This window comes from Pseudorasbora parva, chromosome 9 (assembly GCF_024679245.1).
Source record: "Pseudorasbora parva isolate DD20220531a chromosome 9, ASM2467924v1, whole genome shotgun sequence".
NCBI lineage: Eukaryota > Metazoa > Chordata > Actinopteri > Cypriniformes > Gobionidae > Pseudorasbora > Pseudorasbora parva.
The window spans coordinates 30,803,113-30,820,020 of NC_090180.1; the positions used below are offsets into that span (position 1 = coordinate 30,803,113).

Sequence of the window (16,908 nt, forward strand, 5' to 3'; positions counted from 1 at the left end):
TTAGTTTAGGGCTACATCCTCAGATTACTAGGCCCAGTCGAATAACGTCTCATTGCGCGACGCTAATAGATAATATATTTACAAATATTATACAAAATGAAATAGTGAGTGGTTTACTGATTAATGATATCAGTGACCACCTACCAATTTTTATAGTGTATGATAATAACTATAGTTTAAAAAGACAAGATAAAAAAATATTCTTTAAGAGGGTCAGAACAGAAGAAACAATGGAGGCATTGAAAGTTGATTTGCTAGCACAAGATTGGACGTTTATGGATAACGAAAAAGATGTAGATAAAGCATATGAACAATTCCTAAAAATATTTAAACTATTATATGATAAAAACTGCCCAATCAAAATATTGAGCAGGAAACAAAGACAAAATGATAGACCGTGGATCTTTAAGGGATTGAAAAATGCTTGTAAAAAGAAAAATACATTTTATAGAGACTTTATGAAACACAGAACAATAGAGGCTGAAAATAGATATAAGAAATATAAGAACAAGTTAACGAATATTATGAGAATTTGTAAGAAAGACTATTATGCAAAACTACTAGATAACAACAAAAATAATATTAAAGGTATGTGGAACATCTTAAATAAAATAATTAAAAATAATACCAAACGGGATAATTATCCACATCATTTCACTGATAATGATGAAAACATCAATGATATGGAGGAGGTGGTTAATAAGTTTAATAAATTTTTTGTAAATGTGGGTCCAAACTTAGCAGAGCAAATTCCAGTTCCACAAACATTAGAAAGTAGATATAACAATTTAGTAGATAGAAATCCTAACTCAATATTTTTGACAGCAGTTGATGAAAAAGAAATAATAAATATTGTTAAAGAATGTAAAAACAAAACATCCACTGATCATGATGGAATAGATATATTAATTATAAAAAAAGTAATCGAGGGGATTGCCAAACCATTAATGAACATTTGCAATTTATCGTTTTTAACAGGTACATTTCCAACAAAAATGAAAATAGCAAAAGTTACTCCAATATATAAAAATGGAAACAGACACCAATTCACAAATTACAGGCCAATCTCACTATTATCACAATTTGCAAAGATCCTTGAAAAATTATTTAATAATAGATTAGAGAAATTTATTGATAAAAATAAATTACTTTCAGATAGTCAATATGGATTTAGGAAAAAAAAACTCAACAGCATTAGCATTAACAGAACTCATTGAAGAAATAACAAATGCTACAGATCAAAATAAATGTGCAGTTGGGGTATTTATTGATCTAAAAAAAGCATTTGACACAATAAATCATGAAATATTAATCAGTAAACTAGAACGCATGGGGATCAGGGGGGTAGTTTTAAATTGGGTAACCAGTTATCTGAGAGACAGACAGCAATTTGTGAAAATAGGAGAGCATTCATCTGAATGTTTGGGCATGAAATGTGGTGTCCCACAGGGGTCAGTGTTAGGACCAAAGTTATTTTTACTTTATATTAATGATATTTGTAAAGTATCGGAAGTATTGAAGTTTGTACTATTTGCAGATGACACCAATATATTTGGTTCAGGAGACAACTTAAAGCTACTTTCAGAATTAATCACCTCAGAATTTAGGAAAATAAAACAATGGTTGGATATTAATAGATTATCGATAAATTTGAGTAAAACAACGTTCATGATATTTGGAAACTGTAAGCCAAATCAACAAGTACAAATACAGATAGAGGGGTTTAACTTAGAAAGAGTACATGAAAATAAGTTTCTCGGAGTAATCATAGATGAAAAGATCTGTTGGAAGCCTCACATAAAATACATTCAAACCAAACTGTCTAAAAGTATCGCAATTCTGGCTAGAGCTAAGTATATACTGGATGTTAAATCTCTTCGCATCTTGTATTGTTCATTATTGTTACCGTATTTGAACTACTGTGTAGAGGTGTGGGGAAGCACTTACCGATATTCACTACAGCCGTTAGTAATAATGCAAAAACGAGCTATGAGAATTATTCATAATGTTGGATTTTGTGAACATACAAATTCATTATTTTGGCAGTCGAGATTATTAAAATATTATGACCAAATTGAATATCAAATTGCTGTATTCATGTTTAAAGTAAGAAATAGACTATTGCCTGGGAATATACAAAAGATGTTTTTTGAGAGGGAGGGAGGGTACAACTTAAGGGGATGTGGAAACTTTAAGATTAATAGATTTAGAACAACAAGGAAAAGACTTTGTTTATCAATATGTGGAGTTAAATTGTGGAATAAAATAGATGAAAATTTAAAGCAATGCTCCAACATATTCCTCTTTAAAAAAATGTATAGAGAAAAAATTCTTAAGAAGTATCAAGAAGCACTGTAGGAAAATGGGAGCGCTCCTTTGTTAAGAGTTATAACATTTGTTAGTGGTTATTTTGAATTTATGCATGTATGTATATGGCATGTGGAGGTATGTGTATGTGTCGGTGGATATAGGGGTATAGGTATATATATGGGTGTATGTATGTATAAATACAAATGTGTACATGAGTATGTATATGTGTTGATGTATATATGTGTATGAGTAGGCGTAGGCATATGCATGTTATTTAAGGAAAAATAATAATTAAAGGGGTAGGAGTATATAAGTTTTACTTCATCCTACTCCTTTTTCGTTCATGGGATAGAATTAATTAATTTTTTTTGTCTTTCACCTTTATTTGTTTCTTTTGATAATGTCTGAATATTTTTGTATTTATATTTCTCTCATGTTCGAAAATAAACAAATAAAACTAAAACTAAAACTAAAACTAAAACTAAAAGAGTATAAGGAGAGTAAATGTGGAAATCTAGTGTCTTTTATGTGTTTTTAGTAAAGGGAAAGACTTGATATTGTTTTATACTGTTATGTTTTACTTTTAAAAGAGTTTCTGTTCTTGAAGTTTTTGTGGTAACCATTGTGCATTGTGAGTAATGTGGGTGGCTAGGTTGTGGTTGGCTATTTGAAAGAATATATTACTTTATATGCAATAACGGTAGTGAGAAGTGATATCTATTCATTAAATTTACATGCTAAATAAGTTAAATTTAACATGTGTTTTCTATATGTTTATTTGAACAGAAATAGATTAGATGAACTGGTTCTAATGTCATAACTCAACTAGTTGAAACAACTTCATTTCTGAATAATCAAATAAAAAAAACTGTTTATGCTACAATTATTGAGATCCTCAAATATAATGTAGTATGTTGGTTGAACATGTAGTATGTTGGTTGAAGTTGTCATATCTCAGAAATTGATGCAAATTGTTGAATGACATTCATTCATTCATTCATTCATTCATTCATTCATTCATTCATTCATTCATTCATTCATTCATTCATTCATTCATTCATTCATTCATTCATTCATTCATTCATTCATTCATTCATTCATTCATTCACAAAGTAGCATGTGGCAGGTTACATTCTGATGTGGCTTACTTGAATGTGATATTAGCAACCGCACCAACTATCAACTGATAACTTATTTCTACTACTTGTAGACATGTTAGGTTGATGTTAGCTGGTTGTGGATTACATGACTTTAGTTCTGGTCGCTTTACTTGAGGACAGCAGGACGAAGATCCATCCCCTCGACCAGAATTTGTTTAATTTCTCTGCTTGTTCTGTGAGCATCTGACAGTTAATTTAAAGTGTCCACATATGAGCCAAAATTTCTGCAAACCACTACGAAGCTAATCAAGTCTGACAGAAACTAAAGCAAGACAACACAGCCACTGTGAATCTGTCAGTGAAGATATACACGCTTCTCACCTGCATCATCCACTCAAACACTCCATCACAAGAGCATTGAGACATTAATATACAAGTCAACTAACAGAATGAGCAGTCATACATTTAATGCAAATTAAGTCCATACGCTACTGATACATAACCATATATGTACAGTGTACATTCCAGTGCACACAAGAAAATGGTTTTAGTGCAGGTATACAGGATTTTTGTATGTGTTGAGTAAAACTTAGAGATGTAAGATGGAATGTTTAAATGTAATAGTGTGTTATTTTCTCTGATATAATATTTGCCTTGACTTCTATGCCATTACTCCATTTGAGTATATGATCCTGGCCACGATCATAGCCAACTGTATTGTTTTATCCCTGGAGCAACATCTTCCTGGTGAAGACAAGACACCTATGTCCAAAAGGCTGGTAAGGATTAAAATCATAAATATATCCACATTTTAGTGAAACTTAACTTTTGAAACTATTGCTACTACTTATTTAAAATATTCGATTTGATTCGAGTCCAAAATAAACCTCATTCTTTTACTCAAAAGCTTATGTCAACTGACAACACTTCCTACTGAACACAGCAACCAACTCAACAAATCTTTAATTTTACAACAACAGCACATACACTGTTCAAGTTTTTCAACCTTCACTAACACTAATAAACTCAGCCCATTTACCAGGCAATTAAGCAAATCTCAAACAAATGAAACACTGTACTTATCCCACCAGTTTCCCTGGGCTGGGTTAGGAGAGTATGTCCTTATTAAAGGAACTTGCTTACAGTACTAACTCTGAAAACTAAAACTGAGAACACACTTGGCAGTTTTAAATCAATTATAAAATCAAAACTATGCCATTTCAGTATTTGAAGACTTCAGATGCAAAAGCCTATAAGTCCATCTGAAGTTTTTCTTTAAAATTAGAATTTTTGTCAGGCTCCCAGTACCAGTACTTCTGATGGGCTGAAGCTGGGATTTAGTGGGTTTGAAGTGAACGTATATAAAGAACGTATACGATGTACGGAGAGCATTTACTCAGTATCGTTATCTAATTTCTGACTAATATTTAGAGGCTTTTGCATTGAAAGTCTTCATTTATATTCTCTGTCACCTGTTTTGTTTAATCACTTTATCTGTTTCTTTATCATTGGGTCCATTAGGAGAAGACAGAGCCTTACTTCATTGGGATCTTCTGTTTCGAGGCTGGTATCAAGCTGGTGGCACTTGGTTTTGTTTTTCATAAGGGTTCCTATCTCAGAAATGGCTGGAATGTAATGGACTTTATTGTTGTGCTAAGTGGGTAAGTGATTTTCACCACATGATTTTCAATACTTCACTGTTATGAATATTTTGAGATTACAAGTGAGTGCTTTAAAGCTATATAGAGCAAACATTTTCATTAAAAAAATTATTAAAGGACTGTAAAGAGGTACTGGGTGGATGCCCCAAGAGTTCTGCCATGTTTAATGGAGAGCATAGTGTGTTTTTCATCTTCAAACCAAACGTAGGTTTTCAGCCGACAAAGTGTCAATCCCGTCTGGCTAGTGTGCTTCCCATAATGATCATGTGTTAGATCAGCAGCAGAGAGCAGGCGTTTTTTTGTGGCTGTTTGAACACATTCGACCACATAAGTGTCTACACTATAAGCAGTCCGTTCTAATGTGTTTTCGACTACGTCTGAAAGAGGTCAAAAGTGGACAAGTTCAATACGTTTTAGACCCTGTTTACACATGTATTTAGTGTCGTCCACTTGTGATCTGATCGACTAAAACGCATCTAAATACCAGGTGTAAACAGAGCAAAAACAACCGAATGAGCTGTTTCTGTCAAAGTTTCATCCTTGGAAAACCTTGACAATTTTGAGTCTGACATCACCAAAAAGCTGACTTTCATCTCTGCTTGTAAGTCTGATTCAATCCTTCTGAACAGGTTATTTGGTTCAGCAAATCATCTGGGCCCGGTTTTTCAAAAGGTTTAATCCGCATAAAATTGATCTGGATTTAGTAATCCTTTTTGTGCGATCCGTGATCACGTAATCGAGCTTACTTACCAGTTTTTTAAAGCAACATCGGATTGGATCAATCTGATCTGGATAGGAACTTTTCAGGATCACTAAATCTGGATAACCAGTGCTCAAACAGGATAGGAAATCACAATGTAGAACTATGTGTAAAGAGCAACGAGTAGAATAGTCAGTGTAGGGTCAATATAAGTTTAATTTTATTTGAAATGAAAACACAACTAAAAACAAGAAAAACCCCACCTCATCCTCTTCCAGCCGTCCGTTTATCTGAGACCTACAACACAAACACTGTACATTGAGGATATTTATAACAAGTATCAAGTATAGATGTACTGTAATCATTGCATGCATCACTAATAAATATTATTAAAAAAAAAATTTTGATTGTGATGAATATATATATCAATTAGTGACTGAATAAAATGTATTGTTTTTGGTCAATTTTGACAGTTGTTTAGGGGATTATTTTATGAGGCCATACTCTTTCTACTTTGTTGTAGGCCTATACTGAAAGGCTGAATAGGCTAAAGCCTACCTAATCACTGTAGCCTTACGGATGAACAAATCAAATTAAAACCTTATGAATAAATAGGATACCTTGTAAGATACTGCATGATCCAAATATAGTATTATTTGATATATTTTTAAAGTTTTCATTACATTTTGGGCACGAAATCCACGCTGAATCTACCCTTCTGATGGGATCAGTTTAATCCAGGTTTTTTGGATCAAAGTGATCCAAATCCTACAAAAAAATTCTGAAAAACCCAAACTAAAGGTTTGATCCGGATCAAAACCAAGATTAGATTACATGATCTAATCCGATTATGTAATCCGTTTTTTCTTTTGAAAAACACTTTTTCAAGATTTGAGCCAATCCGTTGTCCAAAATCTTAGTGGATTACTTTTGAAAAACTGGGCCCTGGACAGATTGTTGGCTCATTTGGTGATGCACACCAGAGGTGGACAGTAACTAAGTACATTTACTTGAGTACTGCACTTAAGTACACTTTTTGAGTATCTGTACTTCACTGGAGTATAATTTTTTCTGGATACTTTTACTTTAACTTCACTACATTTGAAAGACAAATATCGTACTTTTTTACTCCACTACGTTTCTATCTAGGTCGAAAGTCGTTTCTGCAGCAGCTCTGAAAGTTGGAGGATGATTTTTTCCATCTTTAAAAGTTTTTTTGTTGTTGTTGTTTCAGACAGTCTGTCAGGAATCACTCTTATAGGGTCATATACATTTCCCAACTTTTTCTGAACACTGATCAGTTCAGAGCAAAATGGAAGAAGACGGTTCTTAGGCACAAGTGTGTGCACCCATAGCCATACTTTGAAAGTATGTTTCAGTTTAAAAAAAATCATTATTAGTTTAGTTGGCATACACTTGGTGCATGTCTTATAAAATATTAACAATATAAACATCTGGGAGAAAGAGAAGAGTAAAGTTGGGAGAATATCAGATGTGTATCAGTGTATTGGATCCGTGTATCCGGCCTTAAAGTGGCAGCAGCTTTATAAAGAGCTTTGTAACTTATATACAGGTATTTAAATGAGTTTAAGTTAGTCGTATGCTAGTACGTCAGATGGAGCATCACTGAATGACTTAAACCATGATGACATAATGTGCATTTATACAACAATAATAAAATAATGCGCTGACATAAAAAAGAAAATTTACTTTGATACTTAAGTACTTTTGAAAACAAATACTTCTGTACTTTTACTTGAGTAAAAATCTATTTTTACAACTTTCACTTGTAACGGAGTAATATTTGACCAGTAGTACTTTTACTTTTACTCAAGTAATAGAGTTGTGTACTCTGTCCACCTCTGATGCACACTACTTCAGATGTGTGTGTGTTGCGTCATCAACCAAGAACTAAAGTCTGATTCAGTTCGATTCTAAACCGGCCCGACTGTTTACAGGATTAAAAGTATGATTACAAGAATCGAAGAATCGAATCGAACATCACTACTCCAAATCCCAAAATGCAGCTATTTGTAGTTGACTATTAGTTAACAATGTTATGTTTATGTATTTTATTAAGAATTTTCTCAGCAGCCCAAGATGATTAAGGGCTTGAGTCATTCCATTTAAACCCATTGCACTGGCTCCGTCAGTAGTGGGCACTCGTACAACGTAAGCAATGTCCATGAGTTGGAGGGAAGTTAGAGAAAGAAGGAGCACGTTCCTAAATTAGAACAAACACAGTCACTACTAGATTATCTGCCCTACAGAATAAATACATTTCTTGGCTACTGGACTGAGTTTATGAGTAGGTTGTGAACAGCAGCCCACCTTCTCAAATAACTATTTTGGTTCACCCCTGCATCCACAGGACCACTAGGCCTATATTAGAGTACAGAAGACAATACACAAGTTAGTAGGCACAAGGATGCCAAAAGACTCAATAGCTTAGACTAAGCAGGAGGATATAGTGATATCAGCTACTCAGTACATTTTTACATAGCCTAATTAGGATGGAATCAGATCGCGAGGCAAAAACTGGACTAGAATCCAAACAATATTCTTTTATCCAAATCTAAATGTTTTGTCACTCATTGTTTTTGTGTTTTTGCAATAAGACAACACAAAACACAAGCTTGATTTTAATCTTTGAATTAAATATAGCACAAATAAATACAAAATAATCAAGATAAAAATGAAAAAATGATATATTAAGAAATCGTTTGTGTGTGTGTGAGTCTAACACTAGTATTCAGGTACAGAAATACTACAGAAACTTAATAATGTAATGAAATGTAAAAAAAACAAAAAAAAACAAAAAAAAAAACAACAGTGGATAATCTTTAGTCCTGTATAAATTAAATACATAAGCGATTAATCCTGATTCCTTACTATCAAAACTATCTTTTGTTATTTTATCAAGACACATATTAGGCTGCTGTCACTAAGAGCTAGAGTACAGGCCCATACTATAACATGTTTATTTAAAGGTGCCATAGAATCCATTGATACAATATTTTAAATTGCTGTCTGGTATCTACATAGAAGGTATGTGGTTTGGTAAGGGCAAAACCTTTCCTGATGTCCACAATTTTACAAGTCCATTTCCAACCCCAGGATTTGTTAGAATAAAATGGATGTTATTACCTTATATAGAAGACTCATAAATATTAATGTTGAACTCTGCTCTGATTGGCTGTTTGTTCTCTGTACATCAGCGCAGATGGATCCTGATGATTATGAATAGAACTGCGAATAGCAGCTGACTCACCGCGCTAAACAAGCTTACAATTATCTGTCCTATCTGTAACTAGGACTGTACGGATAAACTTGACAACTGCACAGTGGCTGAGTAGCAGCGACGGTGGTCCATCAAAACACTTTTTTTGTATGTGGATGCTGTTTTGTGTGAATATTACCACAGGAGAAAAGCACAAAGCTTTGTTTAAAATAGGTTAGCAACCATGGACGTATATGAATTTATGCCGAATGAGGTAGGTTATGGGAGCCCAATTTAAGCTTAGTCAGCTTTTTTATTATGTTTTACAATCTGGTCATTAGATTTCCCGCCAAATTTTACCAGTAGGCCTAGTCCATTTTATTCCACTGGACATGGACATCTCTTGTTTCTTTTCCCAAATTTTCAATTGCATCTCTCTCATTTTCTCAGGGGATTATAAATGTTTCTTCCTTTCTTTTGCTTTTAATTAGGTCTATTATACCTATTCACATCCTTTACTGTGGTAAAGTAGAAAAAACTCTGTAGGACAGATACCTTTTTACTTCAAATTCAATTTAACATAGTTACATCAAAAAGGCGTATCTCACACACACACCGATGATTTTAGTTTTACTTTCTCTGGCAGCACAAAATCAAACAGCCTAAATGTCTTGACACTGTGTGTAATGACTCAGAACTCAACATCGGATCCATGAGCAGGCTTTATTGAATGAACTCTTGGTCGTACGGGCAGGGGTCGGTAACAGCAGATACAACAATGTAGAACAGGCTGAAGAGTGGTCGGTAAACAAGCAAACAGGTCGGGATAACAGGCAAAGAATCACAGTCCAGTGGGCAGGCAAAAGGGTCAGTAGATACATGGTCCTGATAAGCTGCAGCTGGGCGGTGATCAAAGTCCAAGGACGGGGTTTATGGGAAATGTAGTGCAAGTCAGTGTAGATGGGTGAATGGGTGAGTATATGTTAGTATTCGGGAGATGGAGCCGGGGAATAACAGGGTTCGTCTCCGTGACAGAGCCCCTCCCCTGCGAGCGACTCCTGGCGCGAGGAGGTAAACGACGTTGGGGTCTTCCTCGTGGTCGGAGGGCCGGTCTTTCAGGGTGAGTTCGATGGAACTTTTCAATGAGGTTGGGGTCTAGAATGTCCTCTGAGTTGACCCAGGATTGTTCCTCTGGGCCGTACCCCTCCCAGTCGACCAGATACTGGAGGATATGTCCCCGACGTCTGGAGTCGAGCAGCTCTCGTACCTGGTAAGCCTCCTCGCCCTCTACTGTGATGGGTTGAGGGGCCTGTTCACGGGACCTCCCCTCTCCCTCCTCTCTGGGACCAGCTGCGGGCTTGAGCAGGGACACATGAAATGTGGGAGAAATGCGATAAGTATTAGGTAAAGCCAAACGGAATGAAACAGGTGTGATTTGACGGACAATTTGAAATGGACCCACGTACCTTGGACTTAATTTCTTGCAGGGGAGTCTGAGGCGAAGGTCTCGGGTGGATAGCCATACCCACTGACCGGGCTGATACTCAGGGCCGGAGCGACGCCTGCGATTTGCCTGTTCCCTCTGTCGTACAGCCTGTTGTAGATGAACATGGGCCTGATTCCATGTCTCCTCACTCTTATTCATCCAGTCGTTAACTGCCGGTACGTCAGTCGGTTCTCCAGACCACGGAAACGGGTGGTTGGAAGCCCAGTATACACCTGAAAGGGGTTAGCCCAGTCGACGGCTTGATTAGGGAATTTTGAGCATATTCAGCCCACAGAAGTGAACGGGCCCAGTCATCCTGGCTCTGGTTGCAATATGACCGAGGGAAACGGTTGAGCTCCTGATTAAGCCTTTCCACTTGTCCATTGGCCTGTGGGTGATAGCCGGAGGTAAGGCTAATGTTAATATTGAGGGCTTGACAGAAAGCTGACCATAGTCGGGAGGTGAATTGGGGACCCCGGTCTGAGACGATGTCCTCAGGTAATCCGTATAGCCGGAAAACCCAGTTACACAGGTGGTCGGCTGTCTGCATTGCAGTAGGGAGCTTAGGTAGAGGAATCAGACGGCAGGCTTTGGAGAACCGGTCGATAATGGTGAGTATGACGGTGTTATACTGTGATGCTGGGAGATCTGTGATGAAATCAATGGCAATGTGGGACCAGGGGCATTGAGGAATTGGTAGTGGTTGCAAGAGTCCAGCTGGAAGCTGCTTAGATGTCTTGCGCATGTTACAGATCTGACATTTCTGAACGTAGGAGGTAGCATCTCTTGATAATGTCTCCCACCAGAAGTGGTTCAGTAATAAATGGATTGTGGCGGTGATACCCGGATGGCCTGTAGAAGGATGACAATGAACTTGACTCATTACTTGATCTCTTAGATCGACAGGAACGAAGACCTTATCAGGTGGACATGCAACTGGAATCTCATAAATATTTTTTATACAACAATGTAGAACAGGCTGAAGAGTGGTCGGTAAGGAAGCAAACAGGTCGGGATAACAGGCAAAGAATCACAGTCCAGTGGGCAGGCAAAATGGTCAGTAGACAGGCAGCAAAGGTTCGTAGATGATAACCAAAGCACAACAGCAACAGGGAATCAGACAGGAAAATAATGCTCAGAAATGATGGCCGTGGCAGAATCAAGACTTCGCGTCTGCCTAGAGAATACAGTCTGTTAAATACATGGTCCTGATAAGCTGCAGCTGGGCGGTGATCAAAGTCCAAGGACGGGGTTTATGGGAAATGTAGTGTAAGTCAGTGTAGATGGATGAATGGGTGCGTGTATGTTAGTATTCGGGAGATGGAGCCCTTTGCTGGCCAGCAGAGGGAATCACGGGGTTCGTCTCTGTGACACTGTGGAAGATAGAATTCACTCTTCAGACCTTTTACAACAACTGTCAGTTGTTTTGCAACATCAAGAGAAAACATGAAGACAATAAGATATTAGAAAAGAGATGGTATCTTCTGTCAAGCCCTTGGCTTAGGCTACAGACAGCACTGTATTCTCCTGTGACCAATGGTTTGCCTGTATGTGTATTCAGAGGCAGTGAGCAATATAATAATAAATAACTACGCAATAAAATAATTGTTGGCGTTAATTAATCAATGCGTTAAGCGATAATAACACGTTAACTTGCCCAGCCCTATCAAATATATACCGGTATATCTCTAGTATAGACCCAGCTCCCAACCCAACTTTGAGAATAGATTAATGCCGTTATTTTTTATCGCCTGATAGGAGTCTCACGTTAACGCAGCACGTTAACGCCGATAATGGCCCACCACTAATATATATATATATATATATATATATATATATATATATATATATATATATATATATATATATATATATATATATATATATATATATATATATATATATATATATATATATATAAATTAGGGCTGTCACTTTTTATTTGATATTCGAACATGACGTGAAATATCCGGAATCAAACTATAAATAAACTATCCGGTTTTTAAAGTGCCATGTAGCGGTTGGTTTTTATTTTTTTCGTTGCCATCTCATCCAATAGAGGGCACTCTAAACGTATTGTAGCATATGCAATGACCAAAGCAAGCGAATAATAGCTAGCCTGTTTTGAAAATGGAAGATAACGGCCAGCCTGAGCGACAATTGCGACCCCAACTTATCTTAGAAGTAGTGTCTTGGAAACATTTTGGCTTTTACACCGTAGATGGTAAAGTAACCGTTAAAGATAAGGTAGTTTGCTGTATCTGCAAAAAACGGTTTACTTACACATCCTCGACATCCAATCTTTGCTCACACCTGTAGAGTTACCATCCAAATGAGGCAGCAGAGTCAGAGACACAGCAGACGACCAGAGCATCGGGCGTCCAACATCGCATGACTGCATACTTTCCTGCACAACCGGTCACCACCTTGTCAGATGCACGGGTAAATGCCATCACCGATAAGATGGCAATGTTTATTTGCAGGGATATGAGACCTATAAGTGTAATTTCATGAGATGGGTTTCAGGACCTCATAATAGAACTGAAGCCACGATACACAATTCCATGTTGCACCACTATGTCAGCTCGCATAGTAAAGTTGTATGACACCACGCGAGAAAACATTAAGACCTTATTGCAGGACAAGAAACTCGCTCTAACTACAGACGGGTGGACATCACTGGCCACACATGCTTAAGTGACAGTCACAGCTCACATCATTTCAGACACATGGGACCTAGATAATGTTGTTCTTTGTATGAAAGAGCTAAGGGGAAGTCACACAGCTGCCCATGTCGCAGAGAGCATCAGCAACACCCTGGTAGACTGGGGTATATCCCGTGAAGCATTAATAGCGGTCACCACAGACAATGCGCAGACTTATGTGAAAGCTGTACGCAATTTAAGTCTCACATGTACCTTGCTTAGCACACACGTTAAACCTAGCCATGCGCAAGGGACAGAGGTGAGGGCTATTGATACTGCCCTTTCTCGCCTTAAACATACAGCAGCTCATTTTGGAAAGTCTCCCGCTGACTGCACACACACAACAGAACGTAAACAAAACATAACATAAAATCCAGGCCTGGGATGAGAGGACTCGAGACCGGTTTGGCTCGCAGGTGACGCTCCTTCGCAATCACGTCTCACTCGCTCCTCCCAACTCTCTTGCTCGTTCACCTCGCCACACTAACTTAAAGCTGCTGTCCCTAACTTTTTTGTGTTTAATATTTACAAATATTATACAATGACAATGTAAAACATGAATCCATTTTCCAAATCATGTTTTTGTTTTACCCTGAATCATTATGGTACACTTATAATAAGTGTTTATATTGGGACTGTTTCAAGCTAGACTGGTAGGTACAGCTGCGGAGAAGCACAATCCCTGCATGACTCGCCATAGACATAAACTGAGAGAAGTAGCTCCGGTTGCAGTGTTCTTCCGTAAGACACGTGGCAGCTCTGTTTATTATCCGCTAGAGCGCAAAAAGTTACGGACTGCAGCTTTAACATTAACGGCCTAATTTCCCAAGCCTATTAATATAACCTATCGAAATATGTCAGTTCATAACACAAGATAAAAAAAAAAAAATAGCTTCATATACAGTCATTGATTAATTATTTTTATTATTTCCACTCTTGAGGATGGTCGACAATTTCAAACTGTGCTACAGCGAAAGCAACACCGAATGGATGCTTCTCAATAAAGCTGCTCTTCTGGACCCCCGGTTCAGCCGCTTGGGTCACCTTTTGCCTTGGCAGAAACACCTCGTAATTGAAAGTTTATCTCAGAAGCTGAAGGAAGCTGAGAGTGAGACCGACGACGACTGTGCACAATAGAGGGAAGTTGTGGCTTCGGCCTTAGGTGCCATGGGAAGCTTGTTTGGGGACATGAATGAATCGATTGAGTCCGCCACACGCAACACTAATGGTATCCATGAGCTTAAAAACTACATGACTGAACCTCCTCTCTCCACAGACAGCAATGTGCTGCACTGGTGGAGAGACACAGGCTGTAAAAAATACCCACTTCTCTCAACATTGACGCTCAAATACCTGTGTGTGCCAGGCACTGTGTGTGTGCTCCGAACGAGTGTTCTCCACCGCGTGGATCATCGTCAATAAAAAGAGAGCCGCACTTGATCTAGATCAAGTTGATATTAGTGTTTCTAGCAAACAATATAAAGAAATGAATTAGGTCGAACTCCTGCTGTCATTTAAGTTGTCACGTTTTTGTTTGTGTCTGTTCTGATACTGTTTTTTCCAGTATCGGGGCGCTCGTAGATATTAAAATATATATTGCATCGTTCGAATTCGATTTTTCTAAAAAAATGACAGCCCTGATGTATGTGTATGTATACATATATTTGTGATGGGCCATTATCTGCGTTAACGTGCTGCGTTAACATGAGACTCTTACCGGGAAATAAAAAAATAACGCCATTAATCTATTCTCAAAGTTGGGTTGGGAGCTGGGTCTATACCAGCGTTTTCCCACCGGGCTGCCGTCTGACGCGAGCAGGTGTGCCGTGTAAAAGGTGCCGGCACGCACTATTGCTCCGCGGTTCATCTCACATCTGATGACGCATATTTAATATGGGTTGTAACTTGAAAATAATGCTTTATGTATGTTTCTGTCGATGGATACACGTGCTGGCTTCTCAGTGATACATTACAACAGCGGTAATAAAAGAAAAACGTGGGCAAAACAGTCTCTCTTTGTAAACTGTTCTGTGCATGCGAGTGCTGCCGTATATCCTTATATGACCAGTCATTTCTCTGTCATCACGCGAATGAGAACTCACACGCACTGTCAGAACACCAGTCTCGATCCAACACCAATCTAGATCTGTGAGAAGATTTATCCGAGAGCGCGCACACGTCTCACAGCGCGCAAATATTGAGTTCTCTTTCAAGTCTTGCACTTGAAAGGACAAACTCACACAAAAAGCATGTCAACATGTCCATCTTGATGAGTATCCAAGCAGACATAGTCTGAATATGCCTTAAGAGAACTTTATACAGTTGAGAAAGACGACGCATATCCTTGCATTAGGTCTTAAAGGGGCAGTAGCCTTTACTCTGTTTAATGTCAAACAAAAGATAAGCACATCACTCACTGCTCTTGATTGAATAGCTTGTGTAAGTTTAATAAGGATTAATCTTCAATTTAAACAGTGAAATATGCAGTTATTTTACATTTGATTACTTTATTAAATTTCTGTACCTAAAAACTATGTTAGACCTACCTGAAAAACATTGTTTATTTTATTAGTGTCTTTGCTCAATAGTATTTATTTGTGCTGCTGCTTGTATTTAAGTTTGTTCTTATTTTCTTTATTTTTATTTGACAGTAGTCCTTTTTCCCCCGAATATAGTAAATACAGAACCGTACTATGCGTACGTGTATAGTAGCCTATGCATAGCCTAATGTATGTGAGAGGGTAGCACATGCACACACACACACACACACACACACACACACACACACACACACACACACACACACATATATATATATATATATATGACTATTAATGAACTACAACTTCACAGTAGGTGTTATGTTGGGATTTGCCCCTTTTTCAGTGTACTTTTGCTTGCATAAGATTAACATTTGAAGGAGGAAACAATGGTGTTTGAGGCTTATGGTATGTAAATTCCATGTACTGAACTCGTATTATTCAACTACAGTATTCCAAGAAATACAGTTTAATAGGATACCATGGCATGTTGTGAGGTTTATTTATTTATTCTTATAAGGTTTATTTATTTGTTTGTTATTTTGTTTATTTAATGGTATTTTACAAAACGGGCTACACATGCAAATTTGGCTGATAAATTAACTGCTATAAAGTAGCCTATACAACTATAATCACTTGTTTTTACAAAGTGCCATGGGAAGTTAGCCTAGAAATCTAGACACACCCTAGCAGCAGCAAATCTAATTTGCCGCGAGTGTAGTCTAGCAACTCTCAATACACTTCTGAACTGTAAATGCCAAACTCTGGTCGGGCCAATTTCATTGGCCCTCATTTATCAATCTTGCGTAGAAAAGGGCGTATATGTTGGCGTAAGATTATGCTTACACTCCTCTCATCGCCTGATTTATGAAGCTGTGCGCACCTCTGCAATCCAGGTGTACGCAATACTTGCCCTTGATAAATGCCGTGGCTGAAAACGATCGTCATTAGAATAACACGCCCCTATATATTCAAGTCTCCGCCTCCCTCACACCCTCATTTTACGCCATGGATACACGGAAGACAGCAAAGAAGCGAAACTTCTCCGACATGGAGATCGGGCGCGTCTCAATCATTTTACTAGTCCACTAGTCAGGGCACTGATTAGGACGTAAGCATCAAGACCATCACCAGGGATGTGGAAAAAAGCTAAATTGTTTTATTTGGGAGTTTAAAGAGTGGGATT

The 16,908-nt window shown here is 37.6% G+C and overlaps 1 protein-coding gene across 1 annotated transcript in view; it reads left to right on the forward strand.

Annotated features, from left to right (window-relative positions):
• Positions 1 to 16,908, forward strand: part of cacna1eb (calcium channel, voltage-dependent, R type, alpha 1E subunit b) — a 145,462-nt gene that overhangs the window by 13,036 nt on the left and 115,518 nt on the right. The window contains exons 2-3 of the mRNA XM_067452214.1: positions 4,083 to 4,189; positions 4,932 to 5,071. Of these exons, the coding sequence (XP_067308315.1) occupies positions 4,083 to 4,189; positions 4,932 to 5,071 (247 nt within the window). The remainder of the gene's footprint in view (positions 1 to 4,082; positions 4,190 to 4,931; positions 5,072 to 16,908) is intronic.